This window comes from Maylandia zebra, linkage group LG15 (assembly GCF_041146795.1).
Source record: "Maylandia zebra isolate NMK-2024a linkage group LG15, Mzebra_GT3a, whole genome shotgun sequence".
Taxonomy (NCBI): Eukaryota; Metazoa; Chordata; class Actinopteri; order Cichliformes; family Cichlidae; genus Maylandia; species Maylandia zebra.
Window position 1 is genome coordinate 23,057,960 of NC_135181.1, and position 20,546 is coordinate 23,078,505.

The following is a 20,546-nucleotide window of genomic DNA, read 5'->3' on the forward strand; positions in this document are numbered from 1 at the left end:
AGAAATTCACAATCCTTTACTTTGAAACACACATGGCCGACTTGGCATTTCTATGAAACAAAACTAGAAGGAGCACTGGAAGTGTCCGTGGTGAAGCCACGGGGCTGTTGTGGATTGAATGGAGAACCCGACACTGGGAAATCTGGGTGAGGGGAGATGATTATTCTGAGCGCTGGGCAGGGAGGCAGGCAGGCACGGAGAAACTGTAAACAGACCAGCGCTGAAATCCTAACAGGTGACGGCAGCGGCTTGACAACGTCCAGAGGTCCTCTGAGAGTGGAGAAACTGTGAAAGCCCTGACTGACAAAGGTTTGCCTACGATCTGGCGAGGTGTGAGTCTGAGTGCTGGTCTTAAGAAGCCGGCAATTCCAATTATGCTCAGGTGCAGCCTGTCAGCATGCTGTGGCGGCTCTGCCTAGGGGTGGAAATGCCGGCCCTGTGGGAAGGCCCAGCACTCACCCGGACCATAAAATAGTCAGATGTCTATTCATATTAATGTACAGAATTCACCTGCTTGCTGCTACTACTGCACATTCACCCAGTGTATATACTATATGTAGATATATATAATGTTCTTCCTCTACACCCCCCCCAATTTTTGCACATGTCGAGGAGCGTGTCAGGCTACATTTCACTGTGTGTTATACTTGTATAACTATGCATGTGACAAATAAAGAACCTTGAACCTTGAACCTTGACCATGACACAGTCATCCTGTCTGTCATTTGGAATAACCAACAGAAGTCACTGAGCTTAAGCCATGGATATACTATATGTTTTTCTCCAGGGGATTTATTCAATTGTTTTGTGTCTGACAGTCCTTCTATTGATCCACTGCCTTTTCTCTAACATAACCCAAAAGGATGGAAAGGAGCCTCCAGGACCCACACCATATCCCATTTTTGGGAACTTCCCGCAGCTGTACCTGAAGAAAACACATGTCACGTTACTGGAGGTGAGGAAGTCATTGGAGGAATTTTCTTTCAATGTATCTGATCATTTTAATGTATTTTAAACAAAGATATATGAACATTTTTTGTTGTTTTTAGCTATCCAAACAATTTGGATCTATTTTCACCATCTATCTGGGGACCAAAAAAGTGGTGGTCCTGGTAGGATACAACGCAGTAAAGGAGGCACTTGTTGACTATGCTGAAGTGTTTGGAGAAAGGGATCTGACACCAATTATTGATGAGCATTTTCAAGGACATGGTGCGTAATTAAGACAAGACTTTTGCAAACACATTTGAGTGTGAGTCATAATTAGCAACTATGTATAACCTTTATCTATATTACTGAAAGTTGTTTCTGTCAAATCAGGTATTGTGTGGGCTAATGATGACACATGGAAAGAGATGAGGCGCTTTTCAATGATCAACCTGAAGGACTTTGGAATGGGAAAGAAAGAATTTGAGGACAAAATCATTGAGGAGTGTCATTACCTTATGGAAGCTTTTAAACAGTTCAAAGGTAAACAGTGAACTGACAGAAACTGCAACTTTTTGATACAAATGAACTTTTTGTAATTTTCTTTGCAGGAGAATTTGATGTCAAGCAATCATTAAACAATGCAACTGCCAATATTTCCTGCTCCTTGATCTATGGCAACAGATTTGATTACAATGACCTGGAGTTTACATCTTTGGTACATCGTACATGTAGAAACACCACACTTTTGAGTGCCCCATCTGTCCAGGTATATTTTAAAGTTTTTAAAGATTTTGTTTGTAAATTCTAACTGACTTTTATAACTAAGGGGCAGTGCTTTGCTTATGTCTGTGTAGTGATATGCTTTCAAATATTTGCTACTGTTCATTTAACTTTGCTTTCTTTTTAATGATCACTTCCTCCAGGGGCTTTACCTTTTCCAAGTGCAACCACTGACTCATTTTAAATAGTTTAGGACAGCCAAACTACGGACCAGTTGCTAGGTTCGGCAGGGCTACAATAGAAAGCGAGGCAAATATGGAATGAAATGGCTGGAGACAGGAATCTGAGCAGCAACGGTTATTATTTTACACAAAATGAAATAAACAAGACACAAATTCCACATTGACAGTAGTAATGGTAATAATAACAATAATAAGAATAAGCCGGCAAAACAAGAAAAAAAAAAAAATAGTCCCTTTGAGCTCAATGTTCAATTGTCTTTTTGTCTTCGGTCATTCGTCATGTCAAAAATTCTTAGTCTAGTTCTTTTTCTCTTTTGTTTGTGGTTTGTGTGTTACCACTTGGGAGTCTCCGTCGAGGAAGAAGAGTAAATTCCTCTGTAAAGTTCAGTCCGGGCTCAGGCTCGCCATCTCCCTCCGGAGAGAATCCATTGTGATCCAAAATCTTAGTTTCTTCCACACGAACAAGAAAAAAACCTAGCCTGCACAACAATATTAACATTATTGCACACAGCCAGCTCCGTTTCTACTCTTGTATCACAGCTATAGCTTTAGTTCTTTATCTCTTTTCACATCTCTTTCACATTACCACAGTAATACATTACAAGCATGCTTTGAATATATCTCTCATTGTGCATGAAATTATTTTAACCACACGTAAAACAACAAATGAATTTCTCGTTCTGTTTTCAACCATGAATTTGTGATTAATAGATATAAACAACAAGATAATAGATTTTTTCAATCATCCTTCAAGTATGCTAAACAAATTCTACCACAAACAGCAAATTACCACTCGCAAATCGGTATGAACAGAAGAAACAACTTTTAGCAACAGACTAACACATTATTATTTTCTATTTATTTATTTATTTTTTGTCCCGTTTGGATCTTTAGCCATCAGAATTGTTGTCGTAAGACCAAGAAAGATGCCAAGCGGATTTATTTTACCAAGTGGATCATCATGGCCTTGCCATATTGGTCCATTTGATTGACCTTTATTATAATTATGTATTTATTTGATTTGATTTTCGGTTGCTACAAACGGGATAGACATGACTGGGGGATAGGACAGGGAGAAAGAATGAAAGAAAGAGAGGGAGAGAAAGAAAAACAGAGGGGAGAAGACACGGTGAGAAAGGGGGGAAGAAAGAAAGAAAAACAAACAAAACACCTGGATCACCTGTATGGAGAAAAAAAACAGAAGAGAAAACAAACAAAAAATTAGCAACATAATAAATACAACACCATCACAATAAACTAGCTAGCAGTAGATAACAGTAGATACTAAATATTAAACGCTATTGTGCAGCACACAAGATAGACAGCGCACAATGTGCTTTGAGGCAGCAGCCAAGAAAGGTGTAGTCCGCGTCTGTGAATACCCGTGTGTACACCTGTGTGCATACCTGTGTGGATCAGCATGCTTGCATTCCAAAGGTTTCTCCATGTAATGATCTGCTAGGGAGTGTGGGGAGCCATAGCCCCGTCCCCCAGGGCATGAAGCAGGTATGGAGGAGATCCAGGCCCCAGACATCCAGAGGCCCCAGAGTATGAGGACCCGAAGAGGACCACCAAAGGGGGGGAACACAATAGTGCCCTGCAGACTGTTCACAAAGCTGAGGGATCTGGGACTTAACAGCCATCTGTGTGCATGGGTGTTGGACTTCCTCACTGGCAGAACTCAGGTGGTGAGGGTGGGCAGGTGCTTCTCCAACAGCATCACCATCAACACAGGAGCACCTCAGGGATGTGTCCTCTCGCCACTGCTCTACTCCCTCTACACTTCAGACTGTGTGGCCACCCATGGCTCCAACACCATTGTGAAATTTGCTGACGACACAGTGGTGTTGGGTGCCATCTCCAACAACGATGAGGCGGCCTACATGGATGAAGTGAAGAATCTGGCATCGTGGTGCCAGGACAACCACCTCCAGCTGAACGTCAGCAAGACCAAGGAGCTGGTGGTGGACTTCAGAAGGGGTCAGCACAGAGACTACAAGCCCATCATCATCAATGGAGCTCCAGTGGAGAGGTTGCAGTCCTTCAAGTATCTTGGTGTCCACATCTCCTCAGACCTGACATGGGCTGCCCACATTCAGGTCCAGACCAAAAAGGCTAGGCAGCGCCTGTATCACCTACGACAACTGTGGAAGTTCAGGGTCTCTCCAAAGATCCTCAGGATTTTCTATACAGGCGCTGTGGAGAGCATCCTCACACAGAACATGACATCGTGGTTTGGGAACAGCTGTGTGAAGGACCAAAAAGCTCTCCAGAGAGTGATCCGTACAGCAAAACGCTGCTGCAGGATTGTTCTCCCCCCGCTTCAGGACACCTACACCAGGAGATGCTGGACTAGAGCAGCGCAGATACTGAAGGACCCATCCCATCCTGGCAACAAACTGTTCCAACTTGTGCAATCTGGTAGAAGGTTCCGCATCTTCCGGGCAAGGACAGAGAGACTCAAGAGGAGCTTCTATCCCCAAGCCATCCGTGCCCTAAACACACACACCCGCCCTCTCACATCATCTATAATTGACTGAGACAGGACTCTCTTCCAGACACTCTAAACCAAGGCACAATGTACATTTCAATTCCTTTAATTTTAAATATGTTTATATTGTCTATCCTGTAAAATAGTCAGATGTCTATTCATATTAATGTACAGAATTCACCTGCTTGCTGATACTACTGCACATTCACCCAGTGTATATACTATATGTATGTATATATATATATAATGTTCTTCCTCTACCCCCCCCCCCCCCCCCCCCCCCCCCAATTTTTGCACATGTCGAGGAGCGTGTCAGGCTACATTTCACTGTGTGTTATACTTGTACAACTATGCATGTGACAAATAAAGAACCTTGAACCTTGAACCGTGCCACCCTCCTAGGAAGAGCTGAGTAGAGCCCCAAACGAGAGGTCACCCAGGAGCTATGGAGCAGAAGCCAGAGGGGGTTGCAGTGGCGTGCCCGCGGGCTCTGCCGGCAGCCAGCTGTGCCAGAGAGGACCGAGCTTCAGGCCCAGAGGCCTGAGGCCTGAGGGTACCCCACCCCCCGGAAGGGGCCCACAGGTGCCAGGCCCCGCCAATCGGCCACCAGGAGTGAGCCGGTACATACATGAGCGCCCAGCCCCAGTCGACAAGAACCACCAAAACACCAACGTCTGAGGGCATCAGCCACCGGCAGGGAGTGTGGTGAGGGGAGATAGGCCTCCATACTTTCGAGGGCCATAGATGTACCCAGAGAGGTTGAGTCTAAGACCCAACCTGACATATAGACACAGACGAACAGGCGCACGCGGACACAAACGTGCCTTCCCACCCCCATATACACAACCAAATACTCGGCACTCACCCAACGTGTAGACAGACACAAATAGACACTGCACAGACAGTCACACTCCCCAAACATACTCTATATCCCAGGTCCAGGTACCCCCGCCCCCAGAGGGGCAAGCCGCACCTAGACCCAGGAGATGTAACACTTCTCTGGGGTGGAGGCAAGCGGACCACCTCCTTATCTGCAGTAGCAGGGAGGCCCTGCATCCCAGACCCCAATCTGACGGCCAGCACCTCCTCCCAGCCCCTCAGCCCTGACGGCTAACAGAACCGGGGTGAGTGAAGACCTCAAACCTCCCTACACCCGCTCATATGTAGTGTTGCTGTGTGCTGTTCTAAAGTGCATTTAAAACACAGGAGAGCATGTTCCTGCTTCCTATCAGAGAGCTCCTTCCGAAAACCCTCAGTGTCTATATGCATTTAAAATTGTGGGTAGGGCACCAGCGCCAGAGGTGGGTTGGAATACACCGACCATGGATGCTGTAAAAGGTGCCCACCCCCAAGGCCCTATATGTATGTGTTATGTGAGAGTGTGAGTAATGTGGATGTCTAGGTTGCAGAATAAAATTGAGGCACAGGCGGCCAGAAGGGGACAGAGGGGGAGTGCCTCCCCTACACCCCAAGCCCTGCGTGTGTGGGTGTGTGTGGTAGAGTGGGAATAGGGAGGCAGCTGAGGATGGGGAGGGAAGAAAGGGAGGGGCAAGCGGCCCCTCCCTGGGGCCAGCTCCCCCGCTGACCCCAGTAGGCACCCCCACACTCTGGAACCCACCAGGGCAAGGGGGCCCAGACCCATCCGGACCGGGGCCCGCAGCAGCAGCACAGAGTCCGGGGTAGCCCACCCGACTCCACCCCAGAGAAAACTGCACCCACCCCATCATCCAATCATCTCCCAAACTACACAAGACAATAGACACCCAGGTTGAGTTCCTTCTCTACCTCTCCTATATCTCTCCCCCACCTGCAGAGTGAGCTCCTGTAGTGAGGAGACCACCTGCAAAGATATAACAGCCTCCCCACCAGTTAGAGAGCCCCCTAGTTGGGCCGATGCATCAGAGATCCCCTGCACTGGGGCTGAGCCCCCCTGCACCCACCTGCCCACAGCTCCGGCGACACAACAGCCAGGACCCAAGCCCCCAAGGCCCAGCCAGCACCCCAGACCGGGGGCGGAGCACCCCCAGACCCCCAAGCCTCCACGCCCGTCCCGGACCCACCCAGGGGCAGCCAGGCTACCAGGCCAGTAACCAACGTCGGCCAGCACACACCCTCCCCCATCTCCGCTGTACGCAGCCACAAGGAAAACACCATCTAAGAGCCACCAGAGCCCCTAACCAGTTCATGGCCACGTCCCCCGGGTTAGGCCCTCCAGGGAAAACGTCCCTAGGGACTCCCCAGACGCCCTAAGGCCGTCCCTACCCCCATATCAACCACAATAGTGAAGGCAGGACCAAACCATGACCCCCCACCCCCACTAGGTGATGAAGCTGATCAAAGGAGCCCAAAGGGATTGATCAAATGTGATCGCAGAGGCTGTATCAAGACTAATGTGATCTATTAGATGGTTTCTATATTGGTTAGAATTAAGATTATTTTTATTTTTCCAGTTAATGAGGACCATTTTCTTGGCAATGCATAGGGCCGTAAAAACAACGTGGGCTGTGTTTATTTCTGCAGTGACCTCATCCAAGTTGCCCAGCAAGCATACTAAAGGGGAGGCTGGAATGTTACATTTCAGACACTTTGATAAGTCTTCACATTTCTCACGCCAAAACTTCTGAACTGGTGGACAGAACCAAAGAGCGTGGATGTAATTGTCCGGTGTATTTGCTAGACAGTGTGAGCAGTTGTTGGAAGGTGTATAGGCCATCTTGAACATCCTATGACCAGTATAGTGCACTCTATGTATTATTTTGTATTGTATTAATTGCAAACTGGGATTTCTGATCCATTGAAAGGTTTTTAAGCATATCTGAGACCAAAGGTTTTGGTCTAAGTTGATCGATAAATCTGCTTCCCATTTTGCAATAGGAAGGGATATTGATTCATCTATTTTAGAAAGTGTTCTGTATATTTAAAACAATAATTTGGGGGCTTTTAGGTTAAAAAATTCCACAACACTTGGTGGTGTTTGTAATTCAGCTTCACTGGGATTAAATTTCTTTTTTACTATGGATTTAATTTGTTGATATTCCAAAAATCGTTTCTTGGAGAGTCGAAAATACGAGTTGTCGCCGACCAGAAACGGGAGCTGGAAGCATGTAAATATAATAATAACCACTGCAGCTAACAAGAATGCCTGACGAGCCCAGTTGTAAGTAAGCTATTTAGACTCGACTGTGTTCGTGTTTTTTTCCGAAACAATAAGTTCCTTTTGGAGCAGCCTTTCAATGCTTCTCTCTGTCTCTTGCTAGCAAAGTTGACCCAGACAACAAAGTAAAGCTAGTTTTCGGCTACGAGCCCAACACGGAACCCGACGTATTAGCCAGAGGTCCCTTTACTACGGTTCGGAGCCATAGACCTGTTTTATATACGTGAGGAATATTCTTATATATGAGATCGCTGCAAAAAGTGCAGCCTTACCTAATGTCCACCCTACTGTTAGTCATTTTATATTAAGATTTAAAAATCTAGTTGGTATTGGTACGGCGAGTAGCCTTCAGTAATAGTAATAAATCACACAGCAATAGTACATTCATGTACGGTAGTTGTAAACAGCATGATAATATATTAAGTAATCCAAAGTATTCAGAATATGTTACTCTCATTGACTAATGTAACAGAATATGTTACAAAATACATTTTCGGGCATGTATTCTGTAATCTGTAGTGGAATACATTTTAAAAGTAACCTTCCAAACACTGTGGAGACCAATGACAATGTAAACAAAAAGGGGAGACACAAGGACACACAGCAACACACATATCACCAACACACAGAGGACTAAGGCTACGTTCACACTGCAGACGAAAGCACATCAAATCCGACTTTTTTGACCCTATGCGACCCATATCCGATCATGGTATGACAGTTTGAACAGCAGAAATTCAGTATTTTCAAATGCAACCTAGGTCACTTTCGTATGTGGTACTGAATCCGATACATATCTGATGTTTTAGAAAGTGACTGCTCTTTGAATGGTCATGTCACATTTAATCCGTCTTTTATGTCACTGACACAAGACGCCAATTATCAGCGCCGGAGAAGATAAACCTCTGAGTGGAGGTAGCAGCCACTGCTCCAAACGAGGCCAATGTTAAAGCACGGGCACTCTTTTTTTCCTCAGTGTCCTTCTTTCTCTAATTATTTGTCAAAATTCTGTTGGTTGCGACTGTGCAGAAATTGATAGACTACTGGAACAACACCTACTAGCTTTGTAGCCGCCATTTTACTGCCATAAACAGAGCCAACCCGTTCTCACTCCCAAAGCGTAACATTTTACGCTAGGTGACAAATCGTCACCATATTACGTTTTCGGCTACCCACCACGTTCCTAAATGACGACCTCGGAAAAAGAGGAAATATGAGAACCGTCTGGACTGAACCTACACATGTTCGCTCTTTTTCTTCAAATCGCTTAGAAACACGCTATTTAACATCATTAAAGTCCTGGTTACGGTCTGGAATAAGGTTATGGTTAGGGCTAGGGATAAGGTTAGGTTTAGGGCTGGAATACAGGGCTGGAACGTCTATTACCGCGGGAGCGTCATTGCACTGGATTCCAGCCATAACCCACCGCGTACCATAAGAACGCTGAAGGTCTCCTTTCGCGTTCCTCAGGAACGCCGCGGGACGTGACAAAACGTCGACATGTTACGCCTCGGGAGTGAGAACGCTCTGACAGAGCACGTTGTGTGTGACGTCTCTTTTGCGCATGCGGGCACTTTGAGGGCAGTGAACCGTTCACACTAGAGCGCGTTTGCTTTCACATTTTATTTGTAGTATGAACAACCAGACAAAAAAAAATTGTATTTGATCAAAGAATTGAAATTGAGCATTAAGACCCGCAGTGTGAACGTAGCCTTTGACACAACAGAAACCCAATAGACAAGAAACTAAAGTGTTCATAAGAATACCTCATGATGTAATAAGAATAACCTCAGAACTAACCAGTAAACTTAAATTACACTGGAGGGTGGCACGGTCCCCCCCTTACTTGACATTTCTGATTTTAAAAATAAAATCATAACAAACCATAATCCTTTAAACTACTTTCAGACACATTAGTTTTTCTTCTTATGAAATGAACAAACATTTGCTTGCCCTTTTAAATACTAACACAGATGCATTTGGGTTTTTACAGCTTTATAACATGGTCCCGTGGATTGGCAAATGGTTCTCTTACCCAAATGAATTCAAAAAAGCATTTGCAGCCAATAGGGAACAACAGAGGAAATTGGTGAGTCATTTGAAAGAAACTCTCGATCCAAAGATGTGCAGAGGATTTGTGGATGCCTTTCTGATTCACCAAGACAATTTGGAGGTGAGGAACAAAAATTTATACAATGCTGATATTGTTTTTTAAAGAGCAATGGCAATAATGTGAACACGTTATCCTAACCTGGTGGTGCTTCTGCCCAACTGGTGAATAGAAATCTGTTTAACACAGCAATGTGAATCTGTGTCATAATCAAAAGCTTCAGCTGTTGAATAACTTCTGGTTTTATACGCAGAAATCTGGAATTACCACCAGTCATTTCCACAATGAAAACCTCTTGATAACAATAATGAATTTATTTGTTGCTGGCACTGAAACATCAGCACGCACAGTCACATGGGGACTTTTTCTTATGGCCAAGTATCCAAAGATACAGGGTAAGAACCTGTAAATGTTCAAAGTGCTTGCAAACAACAAAAATTTATGTTACACTGAAGTCAGATTTATTACATCCTTCGAGCCCTTTCATCTTCCAGAGAAGGTCCGGGAGGAGCTAAGTAGTGTAGTGGGAAATCGTCAGGTTCAGTTTAAAGACAGGACAGAGCTGCCTTTCACCAATGCTGTCATCCATGAGACACAGAGGCTAACAGCTGTTGCTGCCCTGGGGCTTCCTCACAGAACTTCACAGGACATTACCTTTAGAGGTCACTTCATTAAGAAGGTAAAATATATCAGAAAACAAATGATGTGTTTATTATATATTGAAGCTTAAAAAATAATCATATTTTGATTACTAAAACATCGTCACAGATGTGGAAAAAGAGAGTTGAATGATTCTTTCTCTCAGTGTTTGATTATCAAATTGAAGATCAACATTTCATGGAATTTGCAGTAGGCAGCATGTTCCAGCATCAAGGAGGAAATATTCTGTGATCAATATTTATAGAATACAACAGTGTGAAAAATGTTCATCAGCTTGATTTTTTTTAAGCTAGATTAAATGAATCAAGTAGGTTTTCAAAAACTCATTTTGTCCCAGATGAAATTTTGTTTTGAAGTCACAGCTAAAAAATAATATTTGATTTTTGTGTAATATCCTGTGAATACATATTAAAAAAGGGAGGAAAAAAGTTTGGTTTGTGTATTCAACAGGGGACAGCTGTGTATCCTTTCCTGTTTTCTGTTCTGTCTGATGAGAGTAAATGGGAGAAACCGTACACTTTTTATCCGGAACACTTCCTGGACAAAGATGGAAAGTTTATCCAGCGTGATGCCTTCATGGTTTTTTCTGCAGGTTTGTAATCAACTTCTTGTCATGACCCAGATTACTATCAGATAAAATGTAGTGTATTTTTTTGTTTTCTATTTCAGGTCGCAGGGTTTGTCCCGGAGCAAATCTGGCCAGAACGGAAGTCTTCATCTTCTTCACCACCCTTCTGCAGCACTTCCGAATTACTTTTCCACCTGGAGTTTCAGAGGATGAACTGCTTCTATCACCATCTGATAGTCTCATCCTTAACCCTTCAAATGTTAAACTGTGTGCTGTCCCCTTGTGAGACACAGTGGGCTGATGTAATTAATTCTAAACAAGAAATATTTTATATAAAACAAGCTTCTAATGAAATAGGTAGAAGGGGTGGTGTTTCTTTGATTCTTCTTTAAGCAAGCAAAATCAGTTTGAGACTCCGAAAGAAACCTGCAGCACCACGAGGAGCTTTGTAAGGATATTTTTGATTCATGTCAATTAGCTTGAATAAAAATGTACACTTAAACACAAGAAAACGAATCGATGAGTGAGTGGAAAGACAAATTGATCTGTGAACTAATGATAATCAATTATAATCTTCATCTTTAGGAGCTGGTTAAAGCAGAGATAAATGTAGAATGCAGCTGAAATAAAGCAAAATGTAACTAACAAAGTGTGCAGGTCAGTACATAAAAGGTGTGGTTTGCCACTGTTAAAGTATTTCTGTATCAACCAACAACCAAATATATCTTTAACTTCAACCAAGTTCTCAGGTGGATTTTCTTGTACATTGCATACATGTGTTAATTGAACATGGTGACTCCATTGTGGTCAGAGAAGTGACTTGTTCCAAGCAATGTGAGTTTCACTTGTGCTACTGTTATAAATGTATTTAAAGGTTTCTGACATTGTAGAATTTGTAGTATGTCAGGAGGCGGAGCAAGACACTTTGAATAACAATGATACACAGTGAGAAATATGAAACAATGATCCTAAAAATACTGGCAATTACCAGTGCTACCTTCCCAGCCTCCTCATATACACCTTTGGTATCAATTTCAAAATCCTGTATCACCTTGTTTCCGAGTAATTACATTCACAAGAATTTCAGAAAGCTTGACCTCTGACCTTGACTTTGAAGTCAACGTTACTGAGATTTAAACTCATCTAAGATTTTTAATAAATGCTAGTTCTCATACAGCACTTACTCTACCTGAACACTTAAAGCACTTCATGCAATTTGCCTCATTGCCCCATTTATACATGCATAAGTACCTTGTATCTAACATTCACACACATTCATAACCGATGATACAAGAAGAGGATAGGTTAATTGATCAATCTAAATTGTCCATAGGTGTGAATGCAGGAGTGAATGTGAGTGTGAATGGTTGTCTGTCTCTGTGTGTTAGCCCTGCGTCAGACTGGCGACCTGTCCATGGCATGCCCTGCATCTCGCCCTATGACAGCTGGGATAGGCTCCAACAGACAGACCAAGACAGACTGTCTGTCCGGGACTGAAAAGTGGTGGTAGAAGAGAGACAGGGGCTCTTGTTGATGATAGGTGATTACTCACTCTTACTTTTTGTCAGTTAAACTACTTTGTAAATCATTCACACATCATTCCCATGATTTTATGGTCTAGTAGTGATCCACTGAAGTACATGATGTACTTTTTGAACTTTGGCTTGTTGTGAAACCGTTCTTTTTCTCAGTGTTTGCATTTAGGCCAAAGGAAACTCAGTAAGAGGTCATTGCCATTTTGTTCTGTGTCAAAGGCAATTCAAAAGGGGTTTATTTCTTTTTCCGAATCACATGATTGGCTTTGAAATAACAAATAGTAATAGTAATAATGATAAAAACAGAAAGAACTAATTCAAATAATACAAAAAATATGGCCTCTTTTAGTGCATGACATTCGGGAGTACATCGACTTTGGAACAAAAGCAGCAACACAGCAATATTTTTTCTCTTCAATTATAAATTTCTATTGAAATTGTTGAATTCTTAACAGACCGACAGAAGTTTCTATGGCACACCTCTTCACCACATACAGTCCCTGGGACTCATATGCTGTCACAATAGTCACTTCTTAGTGTGAGAACTGCTAAGAAGACACAGGTTTTCTTCTATGACCACAAGTCCAGGAAATTAAAAGCTGGTTGCTTTTCTTAAAGCACTTAGTCTTGTCTAGATAAATGTATAATGCATAGACAGGAAAAAGTGAATTCACCTCTGGGGCAGCTATAGGTGGACTCTTGGAAGAGGAGATAAAATAGATGAGCAGCATTTGGTTTAAAGTTTTTTTTTTCTGTAGACAGCCAGCAGACGAGGGTGGAAAAATACAGTAGAAAGATTCTGTATGAATTCCACTTACATATAAAACAGCATACTGCTCAAATATTATCAAGCAATGAATGTATTTGAGTGAAATGATAATGACTAAAAACAGAAATACTGACACAATCCAACCTCTGGCTGTTTGTAAGGCCCTAGTAGTCTCCCAGATGTCATCTCTTTCTTTAGAGAAGCTTCACCGGCTTGAAAGATGCCAGCTAAGGCATTACTTATCCTGCTTCTCACTAAATGTGATTTATGAGAACTCTCTCTCTCTCTCTCTATATATATATATATATATATATATAAAAATACTTTTTATTTTTATTTAAATCACAAAACCCAAGTTTGTATTAAATTATAAGAAATAAATACAATATAGAGTTAAGCTGTTACAGTTTAGGACATAGCTTTCTTTTTAAATCTCAGGTGTATTTTCCTGTGTACTTGTACACCTGTGTGGTCACCCCAATGATTGCAAGAAAGTAACTAAACCCAAGCAACCTAGGTTTCGCTCTTTTTCAGTCAACAGACATCACATTTCAAATGGCATTTGGTACATCAAATTATGTCTTACTGTTTTAACAGAATTTCTAACACTACAATAACGACAGATACTTTCTTCAAATTATAGATACTGCATAAAAATATGTCATGAATATTTATAAAAGATCTCATATCTCAAAGTTGAACATTGCTTTGAATTGAATTGTTTTTGAAATGAATATTCTTTAAATAAAAACGTTAACCATGGACAGGTACACTATGACAAAAAAAAAAACAAAAAAAACTTGTCTCTTGTCTTGTTGTTACTTCCCTGATGGAGGATGAGCATATCTGCATTAAAACACTTTCAAAATAAATCACTTCATTCCTCTCATATGTCTCTATACTAGTATATGATCCATTTGTGTGATGCTAAACTACATAAAACAGGACCATTTGGACCTCTCACCAAAGAACAAGGTGGAGATTTACAGGTAAGAAGAAAAGGCAGTCTTGTTCTTCAAAATCAGTTTATTTCATTTCGCACTTCATGTGAGCTTCTCTGAAATAACAAAGAATAGAAAAAAACAGAAAGCACTAAAGGCTGAATTCCTTGACAGGCGTCAGGGTAGGACAACTTTGGAAAAAAATGCAACTTCATCACACGCAGGAAATAGCATCAAGTTTGTGAGGTGAAGGAATGAGGGTACTAGTTGGAGTTCATCCTTTGAAATGCTAGGTGCAGGAGTGAAATGGCAGTGCTGTTTACACAAGTAAATACAAAGTGCATTTTCTAAAGTTTCTGTGTTTTATTATTAAGGGGAAAAAAAATCCAAGCCTGTGCGAAAACGTGAATGTTCAGCCTATTTACATTGTTTCTTATTAGCTAGGCCCTGGGACGTAAAATGCCGGTTAACTGGTTAGATTTGTTTTCATATTCCACTCTCCATGTTCTAGATGTTGGATCTGCAGAATGGTCATTTTCAGTCTTCTCTGTCTGTCAGTGTGTCATGCAGTTTGACAAGATTAACAACCTTGGCAAAGAAGGGTGCCCATCTCCAGCTCATGCAAAAGCATACACGTATCAATGAAGCCCAAATGGTTACAATGATTTGGGCTTCATTAGTTTGTAAAGGCCGATCCATATGCCTATGATAACTATGATAACTAAAAACAGAACCATATGCTCATATTTTCATAAAAATCGGAGGATTGAAATGTTGTAGAAATGAAATAAAGGGCTGATAAAAAAAACCCCAACCAAACAAGAAACTACCCAAAAGAACTCATTTTTATAAAAGGATTGAGAAGATAGGACAACTTTGTTTAGACTGCCTCCTTCTTACATACAGGGAACAGCACATAGTTTGTGAGGTGAAGGGCTGAGAGTAATGCCCACAACTGCAGTCAGATCTAACTCTTCTTCTGAAACTCCAGGTGCAGGAGTGAAACGAAAATGTTGAAGGAGGGTGGTGAAGAAGAGGAAGAGCTCCATCCTGGCCAGACTCTCTCCGAGGCAAATCCTGCGACCTGCAAGAGAGAATTCATGAAACATTTCTGGCTCTCTTGTGAGTCAAAGTAAACTAAACAGTGATGGCTGAGCTCACAAACCTGCAGAAAATGGAATGAAGGCATCTCGCTTGACAAACTTTTTCTCTTTGTCCAGGAAGTGAGCAGGATAAAAGCTGTGCGGTCTTTCCCACTCGTTGGGATCATGCAGGGCAGATGTCAAGAGAGGAAACACTGTGGTTCCCTGCAAAAATTACAATACACAAACTGAAAATGCTTTTTATATGATACATTTTAATAGCTTACAGAAGTTACTTATGTTACTAATGTCAAACTTCTTCTAGCAAAGGTAATGAGGGGGGTTATGGTCAATGGCTGTCTGATCAGCATGATCAGACATGTTAATACTTGATATTAACAGTATGTTACAAGCCATTTTCAGAATATCTTTAAAGGGTAAATTCAATAGTTTTATGTTAAATACCTTTTTAACAGTGAAGAAATATTAAATATACATTCTACTTAAGTAAAGATAGACATGACAACCCCTTTTACAGTACAATCAAAAACACTGTAGAATACAAATCCAGTTACTAGTTTAACAACAGTATATATATATATTTTTTTAAACTTTTTTATGGGTGATATTTCATTACATAATTTCCCATTTATTTTAATTTATTCTACCATAAAATTCGATACATTTTCCATTGTGTAATTACTAAAAAATTCTATATTCTATATTTTTATGGTAGTAAAAGGACATTTTGTTATTTAACTTTAAATTTGTTTTTCGGTCGCCCCAGAAAATCACAGTTTATTACTCAAGGTGGAGTATTTGAATCAGCTGGGTATCCAGACAAGAGGGAAATACAAATCCAGATTAGCTGCAACACAGATTAATTGATCAGCATTTTTTTCCCTTTGCATATAGGCTGTGATCAGCAGCATATTGGTGAAAATACTTGCATTCTTCTATAACAGTTTTGTAATTCTTCTTTTTTTTTTTATTATTCATCTGCTGCCTTTAGCGCCCTCTTCTGTCACACTGTCTTCCTGCATGTCTTCCTGCACTGCTATCTTCATGTTTCCTCCTGCCTGCTCTCTTTTCACCATTGTCCAACATGCTTAATATCCCTCCTCAAACAAATGTATAAATAATCTCAATCTTGGCTCTTTGAATTTGTCTCTAAACTGCTCAGCCTGAGCCTTCCCTCTGATGTAATCCTTTATAATGGTGTCTTTTGTCAAATTAATCAGCATTTATTTACTTAATGCGTTTGATGGCCTGCATGTCGTTCTTGCACTTTTTTTCTAATATTATTGTGAACAGCAGGCAACTTCCTCTTTTTTTTCCCTTTCAGCTATTCCCTTTAGCGCCCTGTTCTTTCACATTAACCTTCTGCATGTCCTCCTTCTTCACTATTTAAATACATCTTCTCTGTGGTCTTCATCTTTTCCTCCTGCCTGGCTGCTCTGTCTTCACCATTGTCCAAAATCCTTAATTCCCCCACTCTGCATATGTCCAAACAATCTCAACTTTGCCTCTCTTACTTTGTCTCCAGAGTGTTCAAACTAGAATCCATCATATGCATTTTGCTTTTTTCTGCTCTTTATAATTATTAATTGGTTCTGCACTCACTTTAGCTTCTTTTTTACATGCTGTTTTAAAAGGAGGATTGTTGGCGTGCCACTTTAGCTCAGTGGGTGAGCAGGCAGCTACACGGCTGGAGAAAGAAGGCTCAGGTGTGAGTCTGACCTGCAGCCCTTTGCTGTGTGTCTTTCCCCTCTTTCTTCCCAGTTTCCTGTCTACGTTAACTGCTACATAATCCAATAAAGGCAAAATTGCCAGAAAAAAATATCTAAAAGAAAAAGAGCATTGTGAATCTGTACAATATTATCACGAAAAACAGAACAGCACACTAAAAGGCACATAATCTATTCTCCAGTTTCACATTTTACAAAGTTTTGCAAGGTGCTTTTGTTGTTTTTTAGTTGTTTTTTTACGATAACTTGTGTAATTCTTGCCTGTATGATTTTAAAGCTTTCTTTTGCTGGCAGCAGTTTTCCTGCCAACCTCCCTGTAAGCTTCAGTTTCCTGCTGACAGGTAAATCAGTAGAAGCAATGCCTATGCCTTTGTCTGCATTTAGGCTGACCTGCCTGTCGTCATGTATCATGGCCCCAACTTGAAAGGACATTGTTCATATTGCATTTATTTTTTCCATCAAGATATTTCTTTGGTATATCTTCGGTTTTCCATAGTAAGTGTGTTAGTGTTACCTTCTCAATAAAGTGACCCTGAAAAGTGATGTCTCGGGTGGTTTTGTGAGGAAGTGCAGTGGGGATGATGCTGCTCAGTCTCTGTGTCTCATGGATGACGGCGTCAGTGAAGGGAAGGTTTTTCCTATCGGCAACCTGCACCTGTCGATCTCCTATGACCCTCCTCAGCTCTTCCTGGACCTCATCTGAAGCATAAAAGAGTGCAGTGGACACATCCCCATTACCTGACTAAAACACTTCACTTATACTAAATAAATACATAAAAGCTTTGTGGTTCACTTGATCTTGTCTTTTTTTACTTAGGCTTCTCACCCTGTATCTCTGGATATTTGGCCATAAGCAGAAGTCCCCATCTCAGTGTAGTTGATGTTGTCTCAGTGCCGGCAGCAAACAGATTCATGACTGTTATCATAAGGTTTTCATTATGGAAGTGACTGTTGGTAATCCCAGATTCCTGCACATAGACATTTAACAGAAAAGTCACTCAAATCATTCTAATCCTAAAGTTTAGTTGAGTTGCAAATCAACAGAGGTTTCAGATACATTTCAAAGTTCTATGAACACACAGCTACAGTTTTGGGCAGGAACATGCACAATTTCACCCTGAGCTTCAGTTAAACATCCGAGAACACCAACTTGAAAGATGATAGACAGTCCAACCTCCAGATTTTGTTTGCGGACGAGAAAGGCATCCACAAAGCCTCTGCACATCTGGGGATTCAGACTCTCTTTTAAGCGACTGAAGATGGCTCGGTTTTGTTTCTTATTAGCAGAATATATTTTGTGTATTTCATTTCTGTCCCCAGTCCACTTGAAGAGCGATGGAAACATGTCAAAGATCTGTCAAAGTTGACAAAGTAATGCTTTATGCAAAGCAAAATAAATAATACTGTCAGTGAATATACTTCAAAAAGTAGCAATTAATACCTGTATTGAGGGACTTCCACCAAGTCTAACAATTCTGGATGTTCTCTTTACCAGAAGTATAAACTCTGGATCATTATATTCAAATCTGCTGCCATAGACGATGGAGCAGATAATATTAGAGACTGCACAGTTAACTGGTTGGGTTGTATCAAAAGCTTCTCCTGTTACAACAGAAATAAAATAGCACATGAACTTTAGAAAAAATGTCAGTTTATTTACTATTTACTAAACTCAACACAATGTGATTAGTTTTACCTTGAAATTTCTTAAAAACTTCGATGAGGTATTGACATTCTTCAATTATTTTGTCCTCACATGCTCTCTTGCCCATCCCAAAGTCTCTCAGGTTAGTCAGTGCAAAGCGCCTCATTTCTTTCCATGAATCGCCGTTGGACCACAAAACCCCTGAAATGAAATTTTTACAAAATAGTTTACCTAAGATAGATTAACCTCAAAGTGTAACTGTGTGAAAAAATACATTTATTGTAGCATAATATTAGGGTTGCCAACTGATTCGTCCTTTTAGTCTACCTTAAATGTCACATATATTGACCATTACTTGTAATGTCACATACACTGCATATTTACACTATGTCCAGAGGGTTGTGCATTGTGTTTCTGACATAACAGAGTGTCTCTTATTTCATAGTTAAAAAAAATAGCAACCCTACATAATAGTCATTTTCCATACCATGTGATTGAGTGAGTTCACGCATGATCTCCAGTGGATTTCTGTCTCCAAACACGTCATCATAGTCGACAAGTGCCTCCTTCACTGTCTTGTATCCTGCCAGGACCACCACTTTTTTGGGTCCCAGATAGAGAGTAAAGACTGATCCATATTTCTTAGATAACTAGGGACAGAAAAACAAAGGCAAATGTGTTACCTGGTGAGCTGAATCTACAAAACACCCTGAAAGAAAAATAATACAAAAACTACCTCACCTCCAGTAATGTGTTGTAGGGTTTTTTCAGATCCAGCTGCAGCAGGTTCCCAAGCAAGGGGAGTGGTCTGGGTCCTGGAGGCTCCTTACCATGTTTTTTGGTACTGAAACTGGAAGGGGAGAATAAATACATGAACAGGAAAACTGTGAAAGCCCCCAACAAGAATGTGTAACTGAAGCAATGGAGAAAAACATCTAATATCCCCATGGTTTTCAAACCAAATATCCACTGAGAGTTCTTTTTACAGGGACACTCTCTGACTCTGCATTTGGTACTAAACTAGATTTTTTCTTTGGTGCCCAATCTAGACAATAAGTACTAGGGGGTGGGATGATTTAGTAGAAAGGTTCCAAATGAACGACCTAGTAAACCATTACTGTGAACAAACTGGTACTTTGGACTGTGCAAATATGCAAATATTAAAATTGTACTTGGATCTGAAGCAACTAGAAGGACATTTCTATGTACAACCACAAGCTCAGCTGCAACCGTAAGATGTTATATATTTAAATATATATATATATATATATATATATATATATATATATATATGAAGATTTTTTTAAAATTTTCATTGTAAATAGACTAAAGCACTTAATTAAAAGTAGTCTAACATAAACGTAAATGCTGTAATTTGATTAATAAACCATGTAACTTGGATGGATTCGATGCTGGTGTGACCACAGTGCACATGTCTGCTGTTGCTCACAGTGGTCCAAGGGACCGCTCAGGGAGTTTGTGTGTTCGCTTCAGACACATGAAAAATTAGAGGGAACATTTCTCCCAGGCTGTGGAACTCTCTACCCCCAGATATAAGAAACATTGGTTTTCTCCCCCAGTTAAAAACTCAAAACCCATCTGTTCAAATCTGCATATTCACTGTCAACCCACTGTTTGTTAATTTTATCTTGTGCTTTTGCCATTGTTCTATTATGTGTTTTTATCTATTGTATAGTGTCCTCTGGTGTCTTGAAAGGTGCTTTATAAATAACATTTATTATTATTATTATTATTATTATCTTTAAGAGCAAGTGAGAAAATGATACATGTGCTGATGTAGCATTTTTAAGTGATCAAAACATTCTGCCTTTATTGTCAGTCAAAACTTTACAGACAGCTATTCAGAGACTGTTCTAAAGCAAACAGGCAAATGTGACATCTTTACCTACATGAGACTGGGCTAATAAAATTACCTTGAAACAAAAAGGAG

At 40.9% G+C, this 20,546-nt stretch overlaps 2 protein-coding genes across 3 annotated transcripts; one reads left to right on the plus strand and one right to left on the minus strand.

Annotated features, from left to right (window-relative positions):
• Positions 1-698: 698 nt before the first annotated feature.
• Positions 699-11,612, plus strand: LOC101476010 (cytochrome P450 2K4). The gene is made up of 9 exons (XM_004568423.5): positions 699-955; positions 1,050-1,212; positions 1,321-1,470; positions 1,539-1,696; positions 9,531-9,710; positions 9,901-10,042; positions 10,142-10,326; positions 10,758-10,899; positions 10,977-11,612. The coding sequence occupies exons 1-9, from the start codon at positions 761-763 to the stop codon at positions 11,159-11,161; spliced, it is 1,500 nt and encodes a 499-aa protein (XP_004568480.2). The 5' UTR covers positions 699-760; the 3' UTR covers positions 11,162-11,612.
• A 2,575-nt stretch (positions 11,613-14,187) lies between these two features.
• Positions 14,188-19,630, minus strand: LOC101476301 (cytochrome P450 2K1). 2 transcript variants are annotated; one of them, XM_004568424.6, is made up of 9 exons: positions 19,337-19,630; positions 19,083-19,245; positions 18,647-18,796; positions 18,392-18,552; positions 18,125-18,304; positions 17,777-17,918; positions 17,465-17,649; positions 15,286-15,427; positions 14,188-15,204 (listed from the first exon to the last, which is right to left on the minus strand). In XM_004568424.6, exons 1-9 carry the CDS (start codon positions 19,541-19,543, stop codon positions 15,017-15,019), a joined length of 1,518 nt encoding a protein of 505 aa, XP_004568481.3. In that variant the 5' UTR covers positions 19,544-19,630; the 3' UTR covers positions 14,188-15,016. The 2 variants fall into 2 exon arrangements, with proteins under 2 accessions (XP_004568481.3, XP_076730262.1); XM_076874147.1 differs by having other exon boundaries at positions 18,101-18,304.
• Between the last annotated feature and the right edge of the window lie 916 nt (positions 19,631-20,546).

Bases quoted from the DNA above. Each gene is read 5' to 3' on its own strand.
- LOC101476301 (XM_076874147.1), bottom strand. From the start codon at position 19,543: ATGGGGATATTAGATGTTTTTCTCCATTGCTTCAGTTACACATTCTTG. The intron at 18,553-18,646 runs GTAAAACTAATC...CTGTTGTAACAG, and splicing joins AGTTTTTAAGAAATTTCAAG to GAGAAGCTTTTGATACAACC. The intron at 15,428-17,464 runs GTAACACTAACA...TAATTTTTGCAG, and splicing joins AGGGTCACTTTATTGAGAAG to GGAACCACAGTGTTTCCTCT.
- LOC101476010 (XM_004568423.5), top strand. From the start codon at position 761: ATGGATATACTATATGTTTTTCTCCAGGGGATTTATTCAATTGTTTTG. The intron at 956-1,049 runs GTGAGGAAGTCA...TGTTGTTTTTAG, and splicing joins CACATGTCACGTTACTGGAG to CTATCCAAACAATTTGGATC. The intron at 10,327-10,757 runs GTAAAATATATC...TGTATTCAACAG, and splicing joins GAGGTCACTTCATTAAGAAG to GGGACAGCTGTGTATCCTTT.